At 35.3% G+C, this 26,058-nt stretch overlaps 1 protein-coding gene across 1 annotated transcript in view; it reads right to left on the bottom strand.

Annotated features, from left to right (window-relative positions):
- IFT80 (intraflagellar transport 80) overlaps positions 1 to 23,334 on the bottom strand; it is a 125,255-nt gene extending 101,921 nt beyond the window's left edge. The window contains exons 1-3 of the mRNA XM_049628623.1: positions 21,720 to 23,334; positions 11,591 to 11,701; positions 10,037 to 10,105 (exon numbers count right to left, since the gene is read on the bottom strand). Of these exons, the coding sequence (XP_049484580.1) occupies positions 10,037 to 10,105; positions 11,591 to 11,701; positions 21,720 to 21,951 (412 nt within the window). The 5' untranslated portion in view covers positions 21,952 to 23,334. The remainder of the gene's footprint in view (positions 1 to 10,036; positions 10,106 to 11,590; positions 11,702 to 21,719) is intronic.
- Between the last annotated feature and the right edge of the window lie 2,724 nt (positions 23,335 to 26,058).

Here is a 26,058-nt window from a genome sequence, read left to right as displayed (position 1 = left end):
CAAAATCTATAAAGAATTTACCAAACTCAACACCCAAAAAACAAATAATCCAGTGAAGAAATGGGCAAAAGACATGAATAGACACTTCTCCAAAGGAGACATCCAGATTTCCAACCGACACATGAAAAAATGCTCAACATCACTTGTCATCAGGGAAATACAAATCAAAACCACAATGAGATACCACCTTACACCTGTCAGAACGGCTAACATTAACAACTTAGGCAACAACAGATGTTGGCAAGGATGTGGAGAAAGAGGATCTCTTTTGCATTGTTGGTAGCAATGCAAGCTAGTGCAGCCACTCTGGAAAACAGTATGGAGGTTCCTCAAAAAATTAAAAATACACCTACCCTATGACCCAGCAATTGCACTACTAGGCATTTATCCACGGGATACAGGTGTGCTGTTTCAAAGGGACACATGCACCCCCATGTTTGTAGCAGCACTATCAACAATAGCCAAAGTATGGAAAGAGCCCAAATGTCCATCGATGGATGAATGGATAAGGAAAATGTGGTATATATACACAATGGAGTGTTACTCAGCAATCAAAAAGAATGAAATCTTGCCATTTGCAACTACGTGGATGGAACTGGAGGGTGTTATACTAAGTGAAATTAGTCAGAGAAAGACAAAAATCATATGACTTCATTCATATGAGGACTTTAAGAGACAAAAGAGATGAACATAAGGGAAGGGAAACAAAAATAATATAAAAACAGGGAGGGGAACAAAGCAGAAAAGACTCATAAATATGTAGAACAAACTGAGGGTTGCTGGAGGGGTTGTGGGAGGGGGGATGGGCTAAATGGGTAAGGGGCATTAAGCAATCTACTCCTGAAATCATTGTTGCAGTATACGCTAATTTGTATGTAAATTTAAAAAAATAAAAAACAAAATTCTGACCCAGTTACCTATCCATTAGGAAAGTGAATGAAGGTGAACAATTAATCTATGAAATATTAATCCTACTATATTTCTAAAGCCAAGCTTTTAAAATATTGTCTGGAACTCCTAAGTCAGACTATTGTAGCAGTTGGCTTTCTGTGAATGAATAAATGAATCTTTCTGTAATTTACATTTTCACTAAAATGAAATCTGAATCTGAGGATTTATGGGCAATCAATAAGATTTAATTGTTTATTTAAATGCAAACCCAACTGATGCTAATCAACAGGGAGTAATCAGTAATTAACAGGGAGTAAATTTCAGTAAGATAAATGTTTGTGTTCAAGTGGCACCCTACTTCCTTTATGCCATTTTCTTCCTAATCAGAATACAATTCAGCTGTAAGTCTCAGTGGTTTAAGGGATTTAGAAAATCTAGTTTAGACCTAATCCAAAAAAAAACAAAAAAACCACCATAAAGTATGCCTTCTATTTATTGAGTTTTATATTGGGTCTTAATATGCTATTCAATCTATGACATCCAGGATTGTTCTCTATCAGAGGAACCTACAGATGGCCAACCTCAGAAGGCACTTCTTCGGTACTTGGTAAGTATGTTCTCTTGTAATATTCTCTGGAAGTAGCCAGGAGCTGACCTGGCTGGGCTTCACAAGTAAATCTCCAAATGAACAGAATTCCTCTCTAATAAATTTCTCAGAAAATGTAAATCAAAATTTGAGATATTTCAAATGTGGTTCTTGATGATTACTGGAAGGGAATAGGGGTGGAAAGATTATTTGATACAATGAGAAATATAGGTACCTTCTTTATTCCCAGTATTATAGTTGTAATTATTGTTCAAAAAAAGTAACTTAATATGTTTTAATTAAAGATCATCATGAATATATTCAGTAAAATTACACTTTCCTGGGGTGTTTACTAAACTATGACAAACATCTATCCTCAAGGAAATAATTCAGTAAATACAACTCCCATTGAGTTATACAGGATGTGACTCTAGCCCTTTAGTTGTGGTAAAAGGCACAGTTGGGGTATAGGATGAGGAGCTATGGACGCTTTTGTCCTCTTTAACATTGAATCTGTTGCCTCATTAAGTCAGCTGTGTCACCATTTCCTTGCTTATAAATCTTACAAATCTTCAGAATTCTTATCTTCCGTGTTGGAACTTAGTGATTATTCACTTCCTGTTTAAAAAATATTTTTAAACAATAATACTGTTTAAAAAACAGATATAATAATGTATTGTATAAAACAAAATAAGCTTATAGAGGAAAAGTTAAGCAATTCCTTTGTAATACATGAGGCTTTTAATCACATTTGTTCAATCAGAACACAAATATAGGGTTATGATAGGTAAGATTAATAGCCAAGTCTCATTAGTTAAATCTTCTTAACCACCAATATTCAAAATGGGTATAACATCAAGAACTAAGAGAAGTCTTCATTTTATTCAGCTCTTATATTTATAATAAAATGTTAAGTGTAAAACTAGTATATTCATGAAAGTTTTCTTTCCCAAAAGGAGACATACAATACAATTTCCAATTTGGATAGTTCGGATAAAGATTATTGCTGAAAGTAGATAAATTAGCTTCATAAAGAAAATTATGGTTTCTATTATGATGAAATCTATCCCACTTGCACTTCAAACAAATCTGTAATATTTAAAATGTTTTTTAAAAAATATCCTTATTAAAGCATTGACTTACTCCCAGAGCCACACTTCACTTCGCAAAGTCAGTATGAAAATAACAAATATAGCCTTCAGGTTGAATAAGTTTACTATAAAAAGTTTAGCAAAATATGTAATAAGATGTTATTAATTCAAACATTAACAAAAAAATGGACAAAAAAACAAAAGTAGTTTCAGAAGAATTAAATAATGTCTTGCTTTTTATATTGGGAATTTTCATTTATGCTCCATTTCAGTTAAGACACTCAAAAAGATCTTGTTTTTCTGACTTTGTACACTAAGATCACATGACCCTTTTGACATTTTTTAAGAAACCACATGCACCTGGGGTTGTGTTAAATGTCAGACCCTTATCTCTCTGTAAAACAAATTATCTAAATTTTTTCAACCTGTTGAAGGCATTTTAAACCACAGAAGAGGAGACAAAATGTATTTCGATTGTTTTAAGGAAGTGCATGGTCAAATATACCATGTTTTTCACACTCATACTAAAAAGTAGCCCCTAAAATGTTGTTTTTGTATGTTTTTAAGAATGCTTTGAAACAAACTCTTCACTACTACACTGAAGAATTAGCTATCTTTGCCTTCAATGTAATATAGGTCTACATTGGGTATAAGTAAAGTACTCAGAGCAGAGTCTGATACTATATAAGCACTATCTGTTAGCTACTACTACTAGAAATTACTTTGTAACACAATAAACAACCAGCTGTTTATTGTGTTGTTCATGATAGTAAGAACTCAATGTTTTGGGGTTGCCAAATCATTAAGAATTAGAACACCAAGAATTATTCCTCTTTCATTCTACTTGTAGGGACATATACTAACAATAAATCAAGTGGGATTTATTCCACACAAAAGCAACTTTTGGGTTATATATGTCACTGGGTCGGTACAGAGAAAAAGCTTAAATGAATGCATTTGCATCTTTAGTTTCTAGCCTCAGCCACCTCTCCCTTGGGGATGGCAACTTCCCCTATAGCTTCATCTTTTACCTTTCCGAAACTGACTCTCACTTTAATATTTCAGCCTTTACCTCTGAGCTCTAACACATTATTTCCACTTGCCCTGAAGACTTCAAACTCTACATATTCAAAACTATTATCCTTCCACACTAACCCCTCATTTATTCTTCTGTCTGTATTTTTTCCCTTTTACAAGATATCCATTCCTCTCAGCCACTAAGAACTATTTACTTTTTTCAACTACTATCATCGCTGCCTCTGTTCAAGCCTTATTGCACACTAGCATAGAACATTCCAATAACCTCCGTACTGGTCACCCCAATTTATTTTATTTTTTGGTTATTATTATTTTTAATTTTTCTGAATGTAGTTGACACAGTGTTACATTAGTTTCAGGTGTACAACACAGTGATTCAATTTCTCTATATGTTATGCTATGTTCACCACAAGCATAGCTGCCATTTGTCATCAAACAACACTATTACAATATCGTTGACTATATTCCCTATATTGTGCCTTTTATTCCTGTGACTTATTCACTCCATAACGGGAAGCCTATTATCTCCCACTCCCCTTCCCCCATTTATCCCATCCCCTCTTAACCAACTTAGCATAATACCCTTTAGGTCCACCCATGTTGTCTCAAATGACAAGACTTCACCTTTTTTATGGCTGTGTAATATTCCATTGTACATATATACCACATTTCCCTTATCCATTCATCTATCAATGGACGCTTAGGTTGCTTCTGTATCTTGGCTATTGTAAATGATGCTGCACAGGGGAGCATATATCTTTCTGAATTAGTGTTTTTGTTTTCCTTGGGTAAATACCCAGTAGTTGAACTACTGTATCATATGGTATTTCTATTTTTTAATTATTTTTAATTTTTTTAATGTTTTATTTATTTTTGAGAGAGAGAGAGAGTTTGAGTGGGGGAGGGGCAGAGAGAGAGGGAGACACAGAATCCAAAGCAGGCTCCAGGCTCCGAGCTGTCAGCACAGAGCCTGACGTGGGGCTCGAACCCACAAACGGCGAGATCATGACCTCAGCTGAAGTCGAACACCCAAGCAACTGAGCCACCCGGGTGCCCTTATTATTATTTTTTATTTTAGAGAGAGAGAGCAAGAAAAGGAGTTGGGGTGGGGGGAGGGAAGACAGAGAGAGAGAGAGAGAGAGAGAGAGAGAGAGAGAATCTCAAGCAGACTCCATGCTCAGCACAGAGCCTGATGCAGGGCTCAAACCCACGACCCTGGGATCATGACCTGAACAAAAATCAACAGTCAGATGCTCAACCGACGGAGCCAGCCAGGTGTCCCTATTTCTATTTTTAAGAGGAACCTCCATACTGCTTCCCACAGTGGCTATACTTACATTCCCACCAATAGTGCATGAGGATTTCTTGTTCCTTACATCCTCACCAACACTTGTTGTTTCTTTTCTTTTTTATTTTAGCCATTCTGACAGATGTAAGGTGATATCCCATTGCGGCTTTGAATTGCATTTCCCTAATGGACAGTGATGGGAAGCATCTTTTCATGTGTCTCTTGCTGGTCACCCCATTTAATCTCTATTTCCTCTCATTTATCCTACCTATTACTGCTAAGGTTATGTTCCTAACAGATAGTCTTTATCTCTTATTCTTTTGCTTATTTTTTTTAAGGTTTTGTATTCTGATAAAATAAGATCAAAACTGCTTCATTTAGCATCCAAGACCATCAATGTCTTGGTCCCTCTAGCAACACTATCCCTCATACAGCCTACCCCTGGCCCAAGGGGTCTGTTCACATTCACCTGACTTCCATGCTTTATGCTATTCTGCCTCTATACCTTTGATCATCTAACTTCCTCCACAGCCCCACTCCATTGCCATTTTTTTTTTTTTTCTGTTTCGATAGCTTTATTGGAACATGGTGGTAACACAGAACATGGATTTGGGGACCCATCGCAGACACTCCTCCTCTAGACAGCAAGTGCCCCACGTCTCCAGCCAGCAGAGGCTCTAGGAAGCCTCCAGAAGGGTGGGGGCAGCTCAGAGACAGACCCGAAGGAGGCCCCTGCAGTGGCAGGTGGTATGTGGGCACGATGGGTTGGAGCCCTGACCAGCTGAGACCGTGATCAGCCAGACCAGTCTTATGGCTCCAACCACTTGGCCATGACTTAGAGATCCACCTGCCTTAGACTCCCAAGAAAACTTGAGGAGGGGATTCTGGGGCTTCCAGATGGAATCCAGACAAGAAATTGAGCATCTCTGAGGGCCACTGGGGCAAATCAGCCCTACTCCATTGCCAACAAGCCCATTTACTTCCCTAATTTATTCATCCTTCAAAGCCCAATCAAAATATATTCTAGAGGCGCCTGTGTGACTCAGTCAGTTAAGTGTCCAACTCTTGATAGCTCAGGTCTTGATCTCAGGGTTGTGAGTTCAAGCTCTGCAATGGGTTCCACACTTAACGTGAAGCCTACTTAAAAAAAAGTGGAGGGGCACCTGGATGGCTCAGTTGGTTAAGCGTCCCACACTTGGTTTCTGCTCAGGTCATGATCTCACAGTTTGTGAGTTTGAGCCCCACGTTGGGCTCCACACTGACAGCGTGGAGCCTGCTTGGGATTCTCTCCCTCCCTCTCTGTCTGCCCCTCCCCTGCTTGGTCACTCTCTCTCTCTCTCAAAATAAAAAAACTAAACATTGAAAAAAAAATTTTTTTTAAGATATTCCAGGAATATTTGCCAGGAATCCTTTCTGATACTTTCTTTCCTCCCCAAAGCATTCATCTCTGTCTTCCTGTCCTCTCACAGCATCCTGCATTGTGTAACAGTTATTTACATTTCCAGTTTACCTCCTGTACTAAATTCATTATAGATAGATTCCATTTTTGTCATTCCATTCTTCCATTTGAATATAATATAGGAGGAATGTCCTCAAAGGTTTGCAGTATTACTCTATTCCAATTTTAGCCTATAATTAAAATATACAATGTAACACAAGATATGGTTTAATTATAATTATCATTGGCCCATACATTATTTTTCTCTAATAAGGAAAAATGACTCCTCATAGGTACCAGTAAGAATTGTTTCTAAACTAAGTCACATTTTTCAAAAAAAAAAAAACAAAACCTTTAGAATTAATGCTTTTTCTGTATTAGAGAAAAAGGTGATGACTACGACTTTTTCTATGGGTACATCTGGCTCCAGTCATTAAGAAATGAATTCAGAATTTTTTCTATTCATCAAAAATAAATACAATTAACATAAACATGTAGTAAAAATCACAAAGATGCTTTCAACATTGTTTGCTGAATTCCAAGTTTTATGATAACTCAGGTTTGTGTTATTTCATTTTCGTACCAAAATTTCCAGTTTTTATCCTAAAAGGAGGCTGGAGTCCCTGACCCCACCTACTTTGGCCTCCTTACTCGTGCCTTCAGCATCCAGCTCTCAGTAGTTCATAGTTCAGGTTTATAATCACCCTCAAAACTTGTAATCTCTAATAAATCAAATATACCTTATAAATAACCTGATATTTTTCCTTTAATGTTGTTATAACTTAATTTTTCCAATGATTTTTCCCAGAGATAAAATGGGAAAAGTCTATGCCTTATTAGGAAAGTGTGGGTGGCACCAATGATCAAAAACTCAAAAATTAGATGCATAGTTCTACAGTAAATCTGTAATTCTTAATCTAAAAAAAAAGATATGATTATTCAGTTGAAATACCAATAAGTTAACCAAAATAAGAAAATCTATATACTTTATTTTTGCTAATTAATCTCATAATTAATATAAACCTTGAGTGAGGAAAATAAATAAGATTCAAATAAGATAAAAATGATCAGCCCTTTTACAGCCATTTGATGTTAAGAAAATTATAGCTGGGGTGCCTGGGTGGCTCAGTCGGTTAAGCGACCGACTTCAGCTCAGGTCATGATCTCACAGTCCGTGGGTTCAAGCCCCGTGTCGGGCTCTGTGCTGACAGCTCAGAGCCTGGAGCCTGCTTCAGATTCTTTATCTCCTGTCTCTCTGGCCCTCCCCTGCTCATGCTCTGTCTCTCTCTGCCTCAAAAATAAATGAAAATATTGAAAGAAAGAAAGAAAGAAAGAAAGAAAGAAAGAAAGAAAGAAAGAAAAAATTATAGCTATTTGGAATGTCAGTGGAAAATATATTACATGATATGATGAATATATAATAAATACTATATTATACACTATTTATATGAATATATAATAAATACTATATTATATGACCTAAGCAGTATTTTCGCTTTCAAGAGAATCTATTTACCCATCTATTTGGAGGAAGAAAAAAAAAAAAAGAGTACTACCCATCCCTATCTAAAATAAATATCATACACAAAAACTAACTCAAAATGGATCATAGACCTAAATGTAAACACGAAAACTATAACACTCTTAGAAGAAAATATAGATGTAAATCTTCATGAATTCAAGACAGAAGACCAAATTTGTGTGTGAAATGTCCTGATTTTAATATCGATCCTGTACCATTCTAGTGTGCCAGATTCAGCCCATAGACCACCTGTTTGTGACCTCAGATTTATAAAACGCCCTTAATTTATAAACATATTATGCTTCCAAGTTGCCATTGCAAATTTGGGAACTCTGAATATATTTCTCCATAAAAGTAAAATAAGAGGCAATTTGGTTTCCAGACCCATTACACAGGTAAACCATCGTACCGAACTAATAGTACTATGTCAACTATCCTCCATGATTAACATTGTTTATATTAAAAAACATATTCTAACTTTCAACTTTAGACTTCAGAAAGTCCAAAATGGTAAATGCAAGGGCAGTAGAAGGGCAGGAGATGATTGGGAAGAATTTAAGAAAACAAATAAGTAACCTTACAGGGCTACTAGTGAAGAAGGGTCTTAGACAAGAATTCCAGTTGCTATAATGGGTAGTGAAAGAAACTTTTGGAATTTCTCTAAATATCTGTGGCTTCTGTAAACAACAAATTTAATAAGAGAGAAAAGAAAGGAAAAAAGGACGTGTCTCAGCAGCAGCAACAGCTGAAAAGAACCATAGCCCCAGCTCTAAGGGGGCAATAATTTCTAGAAGAATTCTGTCAGTTGCTTATAAGTCAGACATCATATAGTGAGAATGCCAAATAATTAGCCCTAACAAAAATTATAAAGCCAAAAATAAATCCCCATTCTTACTAAAAAATCTAAATAAAATTTATTTTCTAGAGGTACATTTCATTGCTAAAGTAAGAATGGATTGACATTTTTTCCTAACTAAAATTCACCCATATATGTTTCTATGAACTCTGAATTTTCTATTCATGGATAAATATTCTATTTGGAGATTATCTGTAGCAAATACTTAACCTCAGGAGATAACCATTACCTAGTATTTATGATGACCTAAATAACTACTACCTATTATTTATGGTGGCCCTTTGCTAAAATTTGGTTAATGTGCAGCTAAGGAAATGTAACTATTTTAACACTATTCTAAGAGTACACATGACTTAAAAAATTAAATCTGGAAATTTTTGGAAGTCATTAACTGGAGATACCTCACAATATGACTTTATCATATAATTCTAAAGAATTATCTACAACCTGTCTCTAAAGATCAGCTGATATGTGTTCAGATCAACATTAAAACTGCTTTACTATTACTAGATAAAATCTAATTAGGAAAATAAATCTGCTACATGCACGCACACACACAAAATCCCAACGGGAATGACCACTGGATTGATTTTATGGGCACTTCTTTCCAATTAACATAGAAAACTAAGATGTTGCTCTAAGTACTTGTAGTTTACCAAGTTTTGAATCATCAAGGTATCTGCTCCCTTCCATGAGTAGACACCAAATGTAGAATACAATTTAGAAAGGATGATAATATTATGAGCTTATTAGGACTTTTTAAGTACGGAGATACTTTCAATGTTTTCTATTACTATTATTTACTTAAATAGACACCCAATCCTATTCCAGGTAGTATATGCTCATAAGGCCTCAGAATTATTTTTAAAAGAATCATTAGCCTTTAACTGCATTTATATAGATTGACTAAAAAAGCTAGGGCACCAGGGTGGCTCAGTCGGTTAAGCGTCCGACTTCAGCTCAGGTCATGACCTCACGGTCCATGAGTTCAAGCCCTGGAGGCTGCTTCTGGATTCTTTGTCTCCCTCTCTCTCTGCCCCTCCCCCACTCGCTTTATCTCACATCTCTCTCCCTCTCTCAAAAATAAATAAACATTAAAAAAAATTTTTTTAAAGAAAAGAAAAAGCCCTTGAGTGTTTCTTCTATTTCTTGGCTCAAATAATACAGTTATCATGGCCTATCAGGCAACATGGAAAATAAGAGGAAAAAGTGTAAACAGGAATAAGAGATTTCAGGTTTGAACCCAACCTAAATCTGTCTTAAGAACTATAATAGTCTGTTTTTAAAAGAAACTGTTAAGACATCTTAATTGATTATTATATGTACCTTGCTGAGCTAAAGTTGATCTTAGCATCCCAGTCTTTGACCAGATTTTTATTTGTCCATCTTCTCCAGCTATAAAGAGAGAATAATAATTGATGTTTTCATCTATAGAAAACAAATTTAAACATTAAATGTGCATATAAAAATCAATATATCATATTAACACATATTTAAAATTCGGATACAATTTACTCATTAAATGACAGTGTTTCATAACTATAAAATTTAATTGAAGTTACTCTGAAACAATTTTATCAGAGTAAGCCCAACTTCCATGCCCAAAATTTTAATTTTTTTTCCTTTAATCTTAGAAGACTTATGAAAATATTATTCAAATAATACTTTCATATTCACTGAAATCTCCACCCTACAATTCTAAGAAAAGTGCCTTCAGTGCAAAAGAAGGGTTGCAGGCAAATTCCAGTGAAGTGGGGACAGAATGGAGTGAAGTAGTAGCCTTCTCTTTTGAACAGCTTGCCTAAAAGAAAAAAGAGGAAGTTGTATCTAGAGAGAATTATTTGTTAAAGGCAGGATTATTTCATTATTCTCATTTTCAAGATGGATAATATCTGAATACATTTATATGCTGAAAAAGAAACCCCTGGAAAAGGACAAGTTGAAAAAATAGACAAGAGAAGGAACAACTCACTGAAAAAAGTCCTAAAAGAAAGCCCAGGGAATAGGTTGGTGGTTTTACTATGTATTCACAAACTCTTTGTTATTCCTCCTTTTAATAGGTGGAGCTTAATTTCTCTCTTCTTCACAGTGAGCTATACTTAGTGACTTTCTTCTCATAGAATGTGGTAGAAATGATAGAGAATGACTTCCAAGGGTGGTTCAAAAAATATATTGTGTCTTCCATCTTGCTCTCTCTTGGATCACTCACTTATGAAGCCTGCTGTCATGTTGTTACAACACTCAAGCAGCCCTACAGAGAAGACCGTGTGGCGAGGAAGTAAGGCCTGCTGCCAACAGTCAGAGAGGAACTAAGGCCGCTTGCCAAGAGCATGTGAGTGAGCCATCTTGGAAGCAGCCCCAATCAAGCCTTCACATTATTAAAGCCCTATCCAACAACATGAGTCTGAGACAGAACTACCCAACCAAATTAAATCTTCCTTGTCCCACAGAAATTGTAAGATAATACATGTTTACTGTCTTAAGCCATTACCTTTTGGGGTAATTTGTTAGGCAACAATAGATACCTAATACCATAGACAAAGATGAGAATACTTGCAGTAAAGCACGAGATGGGAGAGAGATGGAATGGGGGTAAAGGTCAGTTCAATAAGAATATTTTGAATTTTAAAATTTTAAAGAATTACAACTTTTATTTATCTCATAACTGACCATTTCAAAAGTCTTGACAGAATATTCTCCATAAATCATATATTATTAATATGACATTCTGAATTATAACATTATCTAGCAGGTTAGTTCAATGCTTTGCCAATTATCTGCTCTTAAACAATGAAAGACACTATTACTAAAGAAAATATGATTCAAAGAAAATTTTCCTTTAAAAAATTCGTTTAAAATGTCATTTTTGCGACAACTTACCTGTAACTAATGCTGTTCCTTCATAATTCCATCTTCCTGCAAGAACTGCTCCACAGTGAGCTTCTACACTTTTTTCCACTCTTCCTAACTTAGAAATCAGATGAAATTTACCTAAAAGAAATTATACTTGAGAAATCTATTTGGATTTTCTCAATCAGCAAATATCCGTTGAGTTCCTACTGCTAGATTAGCATAGTGCTAGGCACCGGAGACATAAAGACAAATAATATTCCTACTCAAATACTTGTTCCTACTGTCTTTTTTTAATGTTTATTTATTTATTTTTGAGAGAGAGAGAGAGAGAGAGAGAGAAAGGGAGAGAGAGGCAGAGAGAGAGGGAGACAAAGAACCCCAAGCAGGTTCCACACTGTCAGCACAGAGCTCTATATGAGACTCGAACTCACGAATTATAAGATCATGACCTTAAGCCAAAATCAAGAGTCCAACTCTTAACCGACTGAACCACCCAGGCACCCCAATTGTTCCTACTTTCAAGGAACAAACAAATCTATTGGTAAACAAGCCTGAAAACAAAATTAGAAAATCTTGAAACAAGTGGTGTAATAGAAATATGTACACGATGTTATTATGATAGATTAGAGGGACAACAAAACTTCATTGGGATATGGCCAAAAGGGGGCCAAGAGAAATGTCAAGAAAGCCTTCTAATTCAGCAGGGTTTTGCAGTCTTTGTTGTTGTTGTTGTCATTGTTGTTGTTTGCAAGATACCAAAAAGCTGGTAAAGGTGTAGAGGACAGGAACCAGGACAGTTAAATGGTGTTAAACAATAAACTGAGGCATAACAAAAAATTTTAAGAGTTTATTTGAGCAAAAATCTCTTCTAATTGGGCAGCACTTAAACCAAAAGTGGTTAAGAGTATTTCACCAACAGGAGCTCAGGGAAAGACTTTTATAAGGAAAAGGTAGAAGCAAAGTATGGAAATTATTGATTGGCTATAGCTTAAGGCCTAGTTGGCTGTTTATGACTGGTTGTGCTTTGGTTTCAATTTCAAACTTTAAAGTGTTTACAGACAGATTTTGGTTTGCTCAGGCCAGCCAAAGGCATTAGGGCCATCTCTGTTTAATGGTCTTGTTGTTAACTAATTTAATAATTGATAATTCCAAATTTCAAAATACTTGCTTTATATGATTTTACACTGTGCCAGGCACTAGGTAGACAAAAAGGAGCAGGCTATTTGGTTGCTCTGCTGAGGAATCTTTGCAGGGCCCCCTTCACATCCTTGTTCCTCAAGCTGTAGATGAAGGGGTTCAACATGGGGGTCACCACAGTGTACATCACTGAGGCAATCGAACTTCTCTGGGAAGAATGGGTCACAGCAGAAGTGAGGAATCCTCAAAAAGTTCACACATATACAGGCAAAAAGTAAAAACTGACAACTTTAAAGGACATAAGCAAACTATCTAAGAGATGTCAAGGGGATACATCAACTGTACAAAGAATAACTACTACAGAAAGCTGAGAAAAGATCAGTGTGGTTTTGAATAATCATGAAATCTAGTAATACATAGCTCATAATAATATAATTAAGTACAGTGAAATTAGAAACTTCCCCCAAATCAAAAAAATATATTTTTCGCAAATAATCAATGTGGCTATCTAATCAAATTTTGCTTGCAAAAATTTATTTTGTTTGAATTTACTTTTAGTTTAAGGCTTTTCAAGAATCTGGCTTAATATTAACAATTCACTAAAAATATATCTAAGATGCATAAGATGGCTTTAAAACATTTCTCTGGAAAAGTCTCATACAGATGACTTTGAAATATTTAACACCTAGCACCCTGTGGTTATTTCACTAACCACCTACCCATTCTTACCAACAAAGTCATTCCCTCTTTTTTACACACAGTGCACATTATTTGCAGCTCTGTTGCAGTTTTTATTGGGCTGTGATTCATATCAGGGCAGAAGGCCATATCTTAGTCATATTTTTATTTGCAATAATACATTTACATAATCAGCATTTGTTAAGCTTAACTAATTCAGTAACCATCTCCTAACTTAAAAAAAAAAAAAAGACTACTCTGGCATCTTTTTTTTGTCATTCCATCCGATAGCTTTCTTTTCTCATCATTCATTTTCTAGCACCTTAACAATAAGCTACCGTTTTCCTTCATCTAACTAGCAGCATCTACTTTTCCCTATACATTTTTCAGTGTAATAAAAATACTTTGAATTCAACTGTCATTATTCTCTTCATGAACTAACTCAAAATTATATGGGATTTACTTTTTAATGCATTGCTTTACAGAGAATATGCAAGGGGGGAAAGCCTCAAAAGAGGAAAACTGTAAAGATGACAAAGTGGAAAGCTACTTCTGTGGCCATTGTACTTTACCCAGGTCTGTTCTCACTAAAAGTTAGCTTACTGCCTAGCACAGAATATCCACATACTAAACAACTGTTGCATATAATGAATGAATCCATCACCAAAGAGATTAACCAAATAACTCTTTTTTTTTTTTAAAGTTTTTTTTAACGTTTATTTATTTTTGAGACAGAGAGAGACAGAGCATGAACGGGGGAGGGTCAGAGAGAGGGAGACACAGAATCTGAAACAGCCTCCAGGCTCTGTCAGCACAGAGCCCGACGCGGGGCTCGAACTCACGGACCACGAGATCGTGACCTGAGCCGAAGTGGGCCGCTTAACCGACTGAGCCACCCAGGCGCCCCTAACCAAATAACTCTTAAACCAGAAATGAAGGATCCAGAAATTTCCTTTCAATCCACTCCATATTTGAAAAATTTTATGTATTTATATCGTTGATATTTTTTAAAGTTTGTTTATTTATTTATTTTGAGAGAGGGGAAAGGAGGGGCAGAGAGAGAGAGAGAGAGAGAGAGAGAGAAGGAGAGGGAGAGAGAGAATCCCAAGCAGACCTGAACCAATATCAAGAGTCAGATGCTTAACCAACTGAACCATCCAGGTAACCTCGTTGATATTTCTTATCCTAAAATACCTAATACGGACTTTCTGACAAGTGCTAAAAATTATTCTTGCTTCCTATGACCTTACAGAAGACATACACTAGGACAACTAGGGTCAGCTCTTTGCATAGATTTGGCGCTCAATAAACCTTTGGCCTTAATATTTTGTCTGGTTACGAATTGCTTTAATAGCATACCCAGAATAAAGCATAAATATAAAATTACATATATAAAATATTTTTATTTTTTTTAATTTAAAAAAAATGTTTAAGTAGGCTCCATGCCCAACATGGGGCTTGAACCCAGGACCCTGAGATCAAGAGTGACAAGCTCTACTCATTGGGCCAACCAGATGCACCCACATATCAAATACTGTATTTTTAAACTCCTGGTTATCCATTTAACTATTTTGGTTCTGCTCTCTAACTTTTCTATAATCTTTTTAAAATGCAAGACCAAACTAGAGATCAATTTATTCCCAATTATTTGCTAGGGGTGGGGTTGAGAAGAGAATATAATCAATATGATTCATTTACTGATTTATTGAACAAAAAATGGATTTGGATAACAAACTTGGATATTTATATCCTGAGGTATAAAATTAACCTTTTGTTCATTAAATAAAAAATAAACTTTTTAAAAAGAAGGAAATGTTATAAAAGAGAAAAAGAACAGAGGAAACATTAAAATTATATAAAACACATTTCTTAAAGTTAGAAATGCCTTAGGAAATGTCCATGGAAACATGAGAGAGCTTGGAATAGGGTGTTAGGAAAAAGGACACATGAGCACTTTTGCAGACTGCTTAATAGAAGAAATGATTTGGCAGACGGTTGCAAAAAGCCACAGAGATCTGTAACCAACCACCAACTTATGATAAAAAGAAATGAACACACAAATTCTTTTTCAAGTGGGATTTTTAAATGGACAAATTAACTATTAAAAAAATATGGCAATTACTTCAAGATACCTAATACAATGTATTAAAAAATCATCTTTTGTTGGGGGGTCTGAGTGGCTCAGTTGGTTAAACATCTGACTTCTCTATTTCCACTCAGGTCATGATCTCACAGTTCGTGAGTTCAAGTCCCACCTCAGGCTCTGCACTCACAGTGCAGAACCTGCTTGGTGTTCTCTCCCTCCCTCTCTCTGCCCCTCCCCCGCTCACGCTTCCTCTCGTGCTCTCTCTCTCTCCCTCTCAAAATAAATTAATTAAAAACTTTTAAAATATTTTAAAAATAAGAAAAAAATTATCTTTCTGTAAATATAATTTAAGAAGTGTTTAACAGCTTTACAAAAGATTTTATACCAGAATTCCTTTATATGGCAGCTCCCCAAATCTATTTTACATAATTCAATTATTTTTAAATGTAAATCTTTTAACACATTGTTATAGAAATAGATCTTCTAAAAAGTAGTATACAGCTGCATGAAATATTCAAAAAGAAGTAGTAATGTTGGGAGAGAATTACTGGTAAGATAAAATGCTTGGCAAAAGTCTGCCTTCTGTATTTCAGGACCTGCTGGCGAATCTCAGGGATCTCTTTTGGAATGTTACCACCACAAAGAAGAGAGAGGGGCTGAGGGGGAGGGAACACTGAAAGAGTGAAGAGCAAACTCAAAAACACTACCTTCTCTGCCAACATTGGGGGAGAAAGTTGGTGGCAACTAGAAAAGAGAATCTCCTGAGCAATAAATTAAATTTTGAAAAAAAGAATTTTTTTAAGAACTGGGTTAACATCATACAAAATGAAAAAGTCCTAGAGATCTGCTGTACAGTATTGTGCTTATAGTTAACAATACCACACTGTATATTTAAAAATCTGTTAACAGGGTACATCTCACGTTATATGGTTTTTTAACCAGAATAATATTTTTTTAAGTATCATATAACAAAGAATATAGCACTGATATATAAAATGACCTCAAGTGTTTATCTGGCAGAAAACCCCTTGACCACCTCCCATTGGCATATACTTTATTCTTTTTTGAACATTTCTTTTTCATTTATGGATGATCCTTTCTATCTTATCCTTCTATTTCTTTTCTTTGATCTACCATACTTTTCCCTCTCTTTCATAAGATCCCAAATATTCCTCATCCTAGCTTAGAAGAAAATACTCAACTACTCTGCTTTGGTTCTCTTTTCTTCCCACATCTAGTTGTGGCATGTTATGTTACTTGTTTTTTTTTTATACAGTAAACCTTAAAAAAATGAAATGTTAGTTTCTCATAAGTCATAATACAGTTATATTTATATATTTAAATAAATTTTGCAAATTTATCTTTTAAATTACATTTTTAATTTTTTTCCCTATCATAAAGTGTTCTATCTAAAGCCAATTTGAATTTTTTTATTAAAAAAAAATTTTTTTTCAATATATGAAATTTATTGTCAAATTGGTTTCCATACAACACCCAGTGCTCATCCCAAAAGGTGCCCTCCTCAATACCCATCACCCACCCTGCCCTCCCTCCCACCCCCCATCAACCCTCAGTTTGTTCTCAGTTTTTAACAGTCTCTTATGCTTTGGCTCTCTCCCACTCTAACCTCTTTTTTTTTTCCTTCCCCTCCCCCATGGGTTTCTGTTAAGTTTCTCAGGATCCACATAAGAGTGAAACCATATGGTATCTGTCTTTCTCTGCATGGCTTATTTCACTTAGCATCACACTCTCCAGTTCCATCCACGTTGCTACAAAGGGCCGTATTTCATTCTTTCTCATTGCCACATAGTACTCCATTGTGTTTATAAACCACAATTTCTTTATCCATTCATCAGTTGATGGACATTTAGGCTCTTTCCACAATTTGACTATTGTTGAGAGTGCTGCTATAAACATTGGGGTACAAGTGCCCCTATGCATCAGTACTCCTGTATCCTTTGGGTAAATTCCTAGCAGTGCTATTGCTGGGTCATAGGGTAGGTCTATTTTTAATTTTTTGAGGAACCTCCACACTGTTTTCCAGAGTGGCTGCACCAATTTGCATTCCCACCAACAGTGCAAGAGGGTTCCCATTACTCCACATCCTCTCCAGCATCTATAGTCTCCTGATTTGTTCATTTTGGCCACTCTGACTGGCATGAGGTGATATCTGAGTGTGGTTTTGATTTGTATTTCCCTGATGAGGAGCGACGTTGAGCATTAAAGCCAATTTGAAATAGAGATCCAAGCAACTATTCTTTGAGTGTAATTAAGTAATCTAAATTCAGAGAAACACTCAGACAACAGAAATTATCAAGACTAAGTATACTTACTATCCATATTCACCAGATAAAAGTCAATCCTAATATACTATTGAGTTAAAAAAAAAAGGGAAAATGCAAAGAAAATATATGGTATGCTACCTTCTGTGTAATACAAAAGGTGAAAGGAGAAAATATGAACTATCTGTTTACTTTTGCCAGAAGACAAACAGGAAGGATGAAGGATAAACCAGAACTATAGAAATTGTTTACCTACAAGGAGTAAACAGAAACAGGATGTATAGGATAGGGTGAGGAGGAGTAGTGACATTGCTCTGAGTATATTTCTTTTTTTTTTTTTTTAGGTAATTTATTGTTGAGTATATTTCTTTTTTTTTAATATCTTTTTTTTTTTAACATCTTATTTATTTTTGAGACAGAGAGAGACAGAGCATGAACGGAGGAGGGGCAGAGAGAGAGGGAGACACAGAATCGGAAGCAGGCTCCAGGCTCTGAGCCATCAGCCCAGAGCCCAACGCGGGGCTCGAACCCACGGACCGCAAGATCATGACCTGAGCCGAAGTCAGACGCCCAACCGACTGAGCCACCCAGGCGCCCCGAGTGTATTTCTTAAATATAGTTTTGTCTTTGTGGAATGATGCATATTAATGTTTTACATATCCAAAAAATAATCAAATCAACAAAGATGGGGGAGAAAGGAAACTTTAAATGGAAAACAAACACAAATAATACTTTAACTATATTCTAAATGAATAACATACCAACAGTTAAACAAAGGGAAAATGCAAGTAACTTTTGAACAGAGGACTTTAACTCTATATACTCAGTATAAAGATAAAAATGAAAGTAAACAAATATGAAACTCTAGTTTTCTGCAGTAGTATAGATTAGCCATTCTGAAACAATCTACTGTGTATTGTAGAATTGAGCAAGTGAGTAAATATATTGAGAATAACAGGAGCCAGCCTCCCTCACTGTTTCCAAGTACAGAAAAAAGAAAGACTAGAATTAACCCTGTGGTGTTGAATTGGTGGCATCAGAATGAACTTACGATTTTTAGTATAGAAAGGAAGGAAGGAAAGAAGGAACAGAGGAAAGGGAAGGAAAGAAAACAGAGAGGAAAGAGGAAAAAGAAGGGAAGAAGCACAGGAGAAAGAAATCAATAGCTATAGATACGTACAGATTTTTGTTTTATTTTGTCTTGTCTTGTTTTAGAGCGAAAGAGTGCACATGTCAGTGAGGGGAAAGGAGCAGAGGGAAGGAGGGAGGAAGAGAGAGAGAGAGAGAGAGAGAGAGAGAGAGAGAGAGAGAATGTTAAGCAGGCTCCATGCTCAGTGCGGAACCCTACGCAGGGCTCAATACCACAGCCCTGAGAAACCTGAGCTGGGAACCCTAGGAAACCTGAGCTGAAGCAAGAGTCAGACACTCAAATGATTGAGCCACCCAGGCACCCCAGATATGTACATGTTTTAATATACATTTATATTCCTATTTCTTAGCTCTCTGAGAGGCCCTTGAAGCAAACACACCCCATTGAAATATTTGCTAGCACTCTCACCTTGGTTTTTAAATACCAATAAGCACCAAGAAAAGAACAGGCGTCCTTGGAGAAAAGGATAGTTTGGGGACTGGGATTGATAAAGTACAAGATGAGCCCGAAACATTTTGTACCAGCAAAGAAGTGCTCAAAAAATAATGAGGAAACATTACCAAACCCCCCCCAAAATTCATTGGAGCTGGCCTGATAGGTCTCCACTGGCCAAATCTGGGACAATTTTCACATTAAAATTTAAAAAATGATAGCAACAGGAGACTCAAGAAATAAATAAGATTATGAGTCTAATCTGACATAAGTAAACAAACACGGGTGAGAGAGGGGAGGCTCTTCTTGCAGCAGAATACCAACTAATCAATATGGAAGGAATTATGAAGTTTTAAAAGAATCACCATTTGGCATCCATCTTAGTAATAAATGATTCAGCCAAATATCATCAATAGATGCTTAAATAGTGGGAGGAAGTTTAAGGAGGAAGAGAACACTTTTATGTAGTCTGAAAGTATCCTCTCGTAAGTTATTTATTAAAACAGAAAAACGGTAACTTTACAGTGGCTTGATTTAGTGAATACAACCTTTCAAAGTAATCAAAGTTAACATCACCAATAATAATGCTGGGTCAAACCAGCATCACAAATCTCTCAATCTGATACTCTAATTATTGCTGCTAAGAAATATGTAAACTGAATCTAATTATGAGGAAATATCAGACAAACATAAACTGAGGGACACTCTGTAAAAATAACAAGCCTGTATTCTTCAAAACTGTCAAGATCATAAAAAAGACTGAGGAGGCTCTAGATTAAAGGAGGTTCAAGAAATATGACAAAAGCAATGTGTTACTCTGTACCAGAAAAGAAAACAAATTTCTATAAAAGATATTATTAGGACAATTATTAAAATTTGAATATGAACTATATATTCAATTTAACATCAATGTTAAATTTCCTGATTTTGATCACTGTATTGTGGTTATATAACAGGAAATCCTCATTCTTGGGAAATGCACTGAAGTATTTATGGTTAAAAGGGCATGTCTATAAAATAACCTTAAATACTTAGGAAAAAGACATGTGTGTGTTTGTTTGTGTGTAGTGTCATAGGGGGTGGGGGAGAAGAGAGGGAGAGAGCCAATGATAAAGTATATGGGACAAAATGTTAACAATAAATGAATTTGGATAAAGATATGCAGGAGTTATGTGTATAATTCTTACAACCTTTCTGTAAATGTGAAATTATATCAAAATTAAAAGTTTTTTTTAAAAAAGTCAACCCTTCATTTTATCATCTGAGGTAAGCCAAATTCTAGCTGTGGTTCAGAATTAATCTTCTAAGTGCCAATTACTTTCACACAATATCTCATTTAATCAACATTCAGAAAAAATAAGGTTAAAAAAACTATCATAAGTTGTGTCTGTAAAAGAAGTGGAATCTGATGTGATCGTTTGTCATTACATGCCTTCCTGTCCTCGTTACAAAAGCCCTCTTCTCTTTCTCTTTCCCTTTCCATGGTGGCCTGGGGCCTGTTGTATTCAGTCAACCAGTACCCCATTCCCTTGACTAAAGTGATTCTTTCATGGGCACATGACCCAAGTTTGCACTTGCCTGCAAGAGATAATGAGGAAGCAGCACCCTCTCTGCTGACATTTCTTTTCTAGGATGAGCCTTGGGCTGCTGGCTGCCATCATGCTCCCCTTGTGGGGAGAGCCCATCCAAGAGATGGTAAGAACAGGGGCCTAATGCAGCTGTGCTTGAGGATCTACCCCTGGAGTTAGATGAACCAAAAAACTCTATCTGTGCATAAGTAAGCCACATAAGTTTCCATTACTTTTGATGAATGTATTTTTAATTGACATAGTAGGTAAAGTGTAATACAGACAAAAACAGGTCAAGTTGTTTCTATGAAAATAAAAACATTCCCTCAAAAAGTAGAAAAGTCATGCATTTTACTCACCAGTAATAAAGCTACAGTCAAATTAAATAAATCTCCAACTCTGTTAAGTAGAAATTAACATGTACTAGAAAATAAAGACAATATTTAATAGCTTACTAAATGTTGCATTGTGCCCATGTTTTTTTAGTGTGGTTATGTCATAAAGTTAAACTTGAAGAAATTAGGAACCAAAACTTATAATAGTTTAACAATTATTTTCTGTGCGATCACAGAAAAAGTAAAGGCAAAAGAAAGCTCAGATCAAATCCCAGGATATGCCAGTTTAATTCACTTCCTTTCATGACAATAGTTTTATAGCCTATACACAAACCAAATGACTTCACAGAATATGGATTAAATGTGTAAATGAAGGTATGCAGATCTACAAATATCAGCTTTGTAAAACAACTAAAAGCATAAGTCATACCAAGATACTATGTCTTTTAAATACAAAGATGAGCATATAACATTTATCAAAAACTTACCATCAGAACTTGTAAGGACAAAGCTTTCTGCTTGAGTTTGCTTCTTTATGCCTAAACTTTTTGGAAACCAGTGAAGATCTATTGGGTAAATATCATCAGGAAGCTTTACTATCTGACTTGTTTCACTTGTTAACAAGTTCCACTTCACTATCTGGTGGTCATCACTACATGAATACAGTTCTTCAGCAGTAGTCCAGCCCACACAGCTGACTAATTCTTGATGTGTCAACATGTTAAGGAGACATAAAACACACAAAAGCCTTAAATCTTAATAAAATAATTCACAGATGCAGAGTATAAGAAAAAATAAGGTCAAATGTTTCAAGGTTCTCTATATATTTTCATTTCATAACTTTCATATTTTCTCCATAAAAAGGAAAATAAGTATCTACCACAACAGTTGTAAGAAGAATGGAAAGCAAGAAATCCGCATGACAAAAGAGGAAAAAAAGAAAGATCTGGTGACATGAAAAATTTTAAATTGTGGTATGAAATATTCCATAAATAAGGCCAAATGATACACAAAGACATCTAACAGATCAAAAGGTATGAAAGGATATACACTAAACAGTTGGGGGATAGGTGAGAAGAAAAGGGAACTATAATTTTAAAATTTACATATATCTGTATCATTTATTAGAATAAACATGTATTATTTTGATAAGTTTTAAAAAATCAAGGGTTGAAGACTAAAATCTAACAGTAAAATACCTGCTTAACTTACACATTGTAATAACAATTTACCTAGGAAAAAACCTACAGCCTAACTGCCAAAACTAAAATCTTACCAAATTTTTTTACATTAAATTCAGGAAACAATTATAATTTACTGCACCTACATGGTGCATAGCACTAGATAGATATGAACCCTAAAATTCCCACCTTATTTAACCCGTTTGTTCAGTCTCTGATTTATCACAAGGATTTCTACAAATTGAGGTGTTCAAGTTTAGCCATCTCTTCCTCCATCAGAACAAGCTGCTTACCCTGGCAGAACTGTGTATCTAGGGAAGGCATTTCAGCTCATCATTTACGAGGGACCTTTGTCTTCCTTATATCTGGGTTTCTGTATTACCAGATCATTCCTAGTTGGGTTGTTTTTTCTCTTGTTATTGTATAATCCTTTTACTTCCATCGCTTCTCACTACTGGTTTTTATTGGCTTATCTGAGCAATCAATAAACTCCAATGGAAAAAAAAAGACAATGTGCTATAATTATTCTGGAATATTCTAAGATTTTTTAATACTTCAAAATGATAGATTAAGAAAATAACCAAAAAGGTAAAAGAGAAATTATATGAAGAGTTTAACAGTTTGTACAAATAGGTAATAATGTGGCATTGTAATATTCAGAACTCAAAATATAATCTAAATAAAAGGACCTGACTATCACTAGATCATTACTGAAAAAAGTGCTCCAATACAACTGCTATAGCCTAAACAATGTCAGGTAAAACCAAGAAAGGAAGAAAATACACATATATGTGTGTGTGTGCGTGCACATACACACACACAACACACCCATTCCAAAACAAAAAAACATTAAGTTTACCCTTATATAAAGTGATGTGAGTACATGTCAGACATGTGTGATGTATCTTCAAGAGTATGGGAGAAATGAGGGGACTAACAGATTCAGAAAGTTTAGAAACATCATCATTCTTCAACTTGAAAAGGTAAAAGCAAACAATGGACACAGTCAAAAATCTGTAAAATTGTATAAAGCATAAACTCCTGAAGGCACATTTTGAAAAGACAGTAAACATGATTTAAGGAAAAACAAAGGGAATTATATCTTCACTCTAAAGGTAAAATAAGATAATATAAATTTTTAAAGTTTGATCAAATGTCCAAACAGTCCTTTGCTATCTCTGATGAAGGACCACATTTTTCTCTATTTCAAATATATTGTAAAACATTTTGTAAGATAAAACATAAATGAATTATTAGAAAAATGATCTTATATTTGGGTGTTGTGATAATGTCAAATTGCTACAAAAATTTCTTACCTCTTACTTTCTAATTTCTGTACGTGTCCCTTCACAGACCTGCAATAAAGTCTACAGATGATTCTTATAGAAGCACTGATATAAATAACTAAGAATGAAGGTAGAGAGGCCTGTCATATTTTCTTGACACATTTTTAGGTATTTTTACTAACAAAATATAGGGTCATGCATTTGAGAAAATATTTATAATTGCTACCTTCCCACATGAAATAATAAAGTCTGACTGCTCAGATTTCCCCAGCTTATCCTCCACTTTATCATGAGTATGAAGAAACAGAGCAGAGCTCAATGAAAACATACGAGATCACACTAGCAAAGAAATTATTTGGTTTTTAAAAAAGCTGCTCTTCAAGATCCTACTAGACTAAACAAAAACTGTGTTTTATGTACTTAAGCTTAGTACTTAAGTAGGGTAAGAAAAATGTCAATAAGAATTTGAAAGTAAGATTTAGAGCAAATAGTTTGCTTTGGAAAATTACCTGCAAAACATGATCTCAAATATTGGAAAAACAATGTAGCTAAATTGCCATTAAAAAGAATTTTTAAAAATCTACTCTTAAGAATATAAAATAGAAAAAAAAACTTTTAACAATACTCTAGTAAGATGATCACAATAAGGTTTGTAAGTATCAAAAGGATATGTTTTGGTTCTTTTAAAAGAGATATCTTCAGTCTCATGTCTCCACTTTCAGCAGAATTTTAAAATGCCACTTGATTGCATTCACTGTAAAAATAAAAGTTAAAGGGAGAATATAAAATCTGCATTAAAAACAAACACATGTACACAAAAAAATAAAAGCAAACAAAACATATTAGCACTCCAAGGACACTGAAACACCTTTAATACCGCTGGCATCAAATACACGGAAAGAGGAAGAAACTAGTCAGTGTGCTAGTCCTGCCAAGGAGTGACTGGAAGCCTTGGGTTGGACTCCAGAGGTCCTCTACAACCTGCCTGAACATACTAAATCTGACCAGGTAAATAATTTCCAAATGCTGTCCTGGGGCCAAATCAAAGGACTCTGTAAACTGGAAACCCCTTAATGGCAGATCAATATTGGTCCTATTGAATGGTTTATACATTAGAATAAATTTCCAAGGTCAGATCAAGGGATCAAGGCCTTAATTTTAATGGACCCCACATGGAAATATTATGACATCAACAACCTAGTGGTCTAATCTGAGTGTACATTCTTTTTTTTTTTTTTTTTTTAGTTTATTTACTTATTTTGAGAGAGAGAGAGCGCACACGCATGCCTACATGCATGAGCACGAGTAGGGGAGGGGCAGAGAGAGAGGGAGAGACAGAATCCCAGGCAGGCTTCTCACTGGCAGTGCAGAGCCCAACATGGGGCTCGAATTCACAAACCATGAGATCATGACCTGAGCTGAAATCAAGAGTCAGAAGCTTAACCAACTTAGCCACCCAGGCACCGCAATCTGAGGTGTACATTCTACTGGAGGTAAATACGCTGCCCAATAGTTATGGTTGCCATGGTGGCAATGTGAAAAATAAGTGAGTTATTTAAGGAAGAGGTAATAAATCTCTTATAAAAGTTACATAAAAACCACAATATAATTGCCAAATAAAAATATGGAAAAAGAAGAGTAATACTCCCCCAAATAACCATGTCATCAAACAATATAAATCAAATGGAGCTTCCTCAAAAAATTAAAAAAAGAATTACCCTATAATCCAGTAATCGCACTACTGGGTATTTACCCAAAAAACACAAAAACACTAATTTGAAAGGATATATGTACTCCTATGCTTATTGCACCATTATTTATAATAGCTAAATTATGTTAGGAGCCCAAGTGTCCATTGATAGATGAAAGGATAAAAAAGAAGTGAGACATATATGTATATATAATGGAACACTGTTCAGTCATAAAAGAATGAAATCTTGCTATTTGCAGCAACATGGATGGGTCTTGAAAGTATAATGCTAAGCAAAACAAGTTGGTCAGAGGAAGACAAATATTATATGATCTTACTCATATGTGGAACGTGGGAAATAAAACAAAGGGGAAAAAATGAGAGAGAGAGAGAGGGAGAGAAACCAAGAAACAGACTCTTAACTATAAAGAACAAACTGATGATTATGAGAGGGGAGGTGGGAGGGGTGATGGGTAAAAAAGGTGATGGGGATTAAAGAGTGCACTCACCATGAAGAGCACTGAGTAATGTATAGAATTGTTGAATCACTATACTGTACACCTGAAACTAATATAACACTGTATGTTAACTATACTGGAATTAAAAAAAAAAAACTAAACAAAAGGTATAAACTAAGAAAATGCTAAATTGAGTCTAATTTATAGTGACA

Source organism: Panthera uncia, chromosome C2, assembly GCF_023721935.1.
Source record: "Panthera uncia isolate 11264 chromosome C2, Puncia_PCG_1.0, whole genome shotgun sequence".
Classification (NCBI taxonomy): Eukaryota; Metazoa; Chordata; class Mammalia; order Carnivora; family Felidae; genus Panthera; species Panthera uncia.
Note: the sequence above shows the minus strand (reverse complement) of the source record. Positions and strands in the feature narration are given on the sequence as shown.